The sequence below is a fragment of the Bidens hawaiensis genome, unplaced genomic scaffold, assembly GCF_021521415.1.
Source record: "Bidens hawaiensis isolate Kalapana, Puna unplaced genomic scaffold, B.hawaiensis_p1.1 tig00011464_1, whole genome shotgun sequence".
NCBI lineage: Eukaryota > Viridiplantae > Streptophyta > Magnoliopsida > Asterales > Asteraceae > Bidens > Bidens hawaiensis.
In genome coordinates this window covers 369,763-373,606 of record NW_027491893.1, presented here as the reverse complement: position 1 = coordinate 373,606, position 3,844 = coordinate 369,763, and the positions used below count along the sequence as shown (strand labels likewise).

General features: G+C 34.0%; 1 protein-coding gene across 1 annotated transcript; it reads right to left on the bottom strand.

Annotated features, from left to right (window-relative positions):
- Nucleotides 1-684: 684 nt before the first annotated feature.
- On the bottom strand, nucleotides 685-3,635 carry LOC143538008 (UBP1-associated protein 2C-like; the record flags this gene model as incomplete). Its single annotated transcript, XM_077031651.1, has 6 exons — nucleotides 685-969; nucleotides 1,040-1,115; nucleotides 1,201-1,394; nucleotides 1,484-1,627; nucleotides 2,912-3,032; nucleotides 3,553-3,635. Coding segments are annotated over 6 exons (903 nt in total), but the record flags the coding sequence as incomplete, so codon positions are not given.
- Between the last annotated feature and the right edge of the window lie 209 nt (nucleotides 3,636-3,844).

Sequence of the window (3,844 nt, the reverse complement as noted above, 5' to 3'; positions counted from 1 at the left end):
ATTATACCTAGTTGTGTGCTGATATCCAGTTTCATTTCTTTGAATTAAAGTTGATGGTTTGCATTAAAAATTCAAAATTAATATATAAACATGGAAAAATGAAAAGGCTAAAAAGTTAATTCGGTTTATATGGTTGTTTCCAAGTTCCCAACGTCGATTGAACCGTCAAATTGTCAGGACAGAAATGTGAACCATCTAAGTCAAACAAATCAGATACTCAGTTTTACAAGTATACGAACACCCCATGATATAACAAATTAAGCTATTACGTATGATAAAAGTACAAAACCTTGTGTTAATAAGAAATTTTTAGTGTTATATGACTTACGTACTGTTTTTACTGTACCATATGTCCCTTCAAACAATTAGGCATTTTGTTAACAAGTGAAATTAAATTCCAATTTGAATTTGTTTAGCAAAAAACTTGTTGATACTTGATAAACGAATCTTTAGATTTCAAAGAATGGAAAGACATTTTCCTTTTATGTATTTTGTTCTTGATCACTAAGAGAGTCAACTTCTATATTTTGTTCTTATAACTAAAAGTCAAACCAAGTCAACACTCTATTAGACACAAAATAAGTTGCCCAACAATATTTAAGCTATATAAACCAAACTCCACAATCTGATATACCCAATTTAATAGACATAATAAAGACTCGATTTGCAAGCTAACGAGCATTTCTAACATGTTGACCTGATGCAGGGGCCAACAGACCAACCAGGGTTCACCACAGGCGGTGCAGCAGGCGGTCCTGCAGTTTCTTTGCGCGGTGTGTACTGCGTGTATCGCATTTGGGGCTGGACCGAGTACTGCAGAGGGGCGGCAGCAGGTGGCGGTTGTCGGTGATGGTAAGGAATGCCACCTGGATAACTGTAACCAGCCATGTGTACAGGAACCATTCCTACTTGTGGTTGCACACCTTTGTTCTTTGAGTTGGCAGCAAGAGTTACTGTAATAATCCTACCCTGCATTTTATCAAATTAAATTTCATATTACTAATATTATTATTATTAATATAAATAAATGAACACTTACCCACAACATCTTTTGTGGATCACCAATAGCCTTCTTTGCAGCCTCAGCAGTCTTGTAAGTAATAAAACCGAAACCACTAGCAAAGCATACAAAAAGAGAATGAGTTCGCTTTAAGAAAGGGTAATGTACTAACATGATGAATATATATGTAAAGTATTTACCGTGATTTATTTGTTTCTTTGTCATACGCAACAAAACCTTCTTCTATATCACCATGTTTTTGGAAAAACAGAAGCAGCATTTCGCTTGTTATTTCAGGGGCCAAACCGCCAATATAAAGCTTTCTTTGTGCTTGATCACTACTACTTGCAGTACTCACACCTTCACAAGCCAGTCTGCAAACTGTCATTTGGCCCTGCATATATAAAACAAAAATATGTTTCAACTTGATATCAGTATTTGGTTCTAGCATGATAATCACTATATAACATAAGGATTACTTACATCAATTAATTTAGCTGGTGTTTCTAGAGCCTTTCGAGTCGAATAAACATCTTTATATGTGATAAAGCCATACCCGCGTGCTCTTCCAGTTGTTTTATCAGTTATAACAACACTCTCCTCAATTTCACCATGTTTAAGAAATGCCTAGATGCAAATATGTAATCATAAGTTCATAACAATTATCAACAATCTATAACACAAGCATCACAAGAAGTGTTGTAAAAAGTGGTTCTAGATAGTGATTAATCGGTCAAAGGCAGTCAAAATTGGTCAAAAGTGGTAAAATTTCGATCAATTAATAACTTATTCATCCGGACCAACTAATAAGTTTGAAAAACTATATATAAAATTTTGTATACATAGATATAAGTTTAAAAATTACATATAAAATTCCAACCCGATTAACCCTATTACTCACTGATTTTCCCGGCATCAGTAGTTGAGTACCTTTCTTCTTAGTCTTCCATTGGTCTTTCTTCTTATTGCCGCAATTAGTGGTTTAAGTCTTAATTGTCAATTGCTAGTGTTTTAAGTCTTAATCAGTTCCTACTTCCTACTTGCTACAACTGTTAGTGATTTAAGGTTAATTTATTAATGGTAGGAGAGTATACTGAATTGCTAGTGATAAATTGTTATATATATAAATTCTGCATGATATTAAAATTACCGATATCCCAACTATATCGGTCCTTGACCGATATCCGATTTTTTATTGCATTAACTACATAATTGGATAACCCGGCCCGTTTTGCCATGTGTACCAAGAAGCACGAATAGGGCGGTAAACAAACCGACGAAACCGGACGAGACCTTGTTCTTGTTCGTTCATTAAGCTCTTTTTGGACAATATGAACACTTTATCAAACAAAATTTTGTGTTCGTGTTCGTTTGTTAAGGAATGGAACTTGTTTGTGTCCGTCTGTGTTCGCTCATAAATTTTGTAAGCAGACACAAACGAACGTTGCCGGACACTAAAGGACACTAACAGACATAAAACAGAATTGGACACAACCGGGCATATTAATTGGAGAATAACAGCACTAAATCAACACAAAATCACCCAAAAATCTAGAAATGCACCGCATAATTTCCAAAAGAAGCTTAACATAGTAACCATAAACATAATTATATCAAAATAGTAATCGTAGTAAATAAATATATATATAAATAAAATAGTAAATAGTAAATAAACGAACGTAAACGAACATTAACGGAGCCTAAACGGATACATTACAGAACGTTCACGAACTGAACGTACACAACTGAATGGACACAGCGTCTGTTCGCGTTCGTTCGTTAAGCTTACCGAACGAAAATCTTTGTTCATGTTCGTCATTTATTAAAAGGAAGAACATAAACGTACTTTCCACCGAACGGTTTGTTGGACGTTTGGTTCGCTTACAGCCTAAGCATGAACAAAAAACTCACAGCACGCAAGCTTTCAGTGGTGGTATTCCATGCCAACCGACAGACAAAAGGCTTTCGATTTGCGACATCCGCACTTGCAACACTTTTAATTTCTTCAGCAATTGATGGGTATTCGCATCCCCTTCGATATCAAACAAGAAAGAAAGAACCAAATTCAGAACATAAATTGCATAAAAATCACTGCTTTTGAGTATCTATTGTGCTTTATTAACAAACCCTAATTTCCAATTTTCTTGAATCAAGAATCACAATTGGGTATACATTTGGATAAAAATTACTGTTTTTAGGTGTATCTTGTGTTTTCTTGAACCAAGAATCACAATTGGTGGGTCTAACATTTTATAAATTGGATAAAAATTACTACTTTTGGGTGTTTTATCTAATTTATAAACAAACCCTAATCTCCTATTTTCTTGAATCAAGAATCACAATTGGGCCTAAAATTTTATATTATAAATTGCATAAAAATTACTGCTTTTGGGTGTTTCTTGTGTTTTATAAACAAACCCTAATTTCCAATTTTCTTGAATCAAGAATTTGGGACTAAAACTTTATAATGTTTATAAAAATTACTGCTTTTGGTGTTTCTTGTGTTTTATAAACAAACCCTCATTTCCTATCTATGAAAATAAGAAACTTACAGCTTTGATAAAAGATCTATGAGCTGAGTTTTGGCTAGTGGGTTTAACAGTGAATGTAATTCTTGAGATGTGTTAATGGCAATTTGGTCATTTTGGGTGTATTGAGTTTGAGAGGTTGATTGGTGATTGGCGGTTTTTAAGGGGTGGTATGTGTTCACGTCGTCAAGTTTGGGAGAGAGGTGTTACAAATGAGAGCGGAGACTTCATTTTCATCTCAAACTATGAAAATAAATGTCTTATAGTCTTATACTTATCCTAAAATCACTTTTAATTAAAAAAAATAAAAACGTAA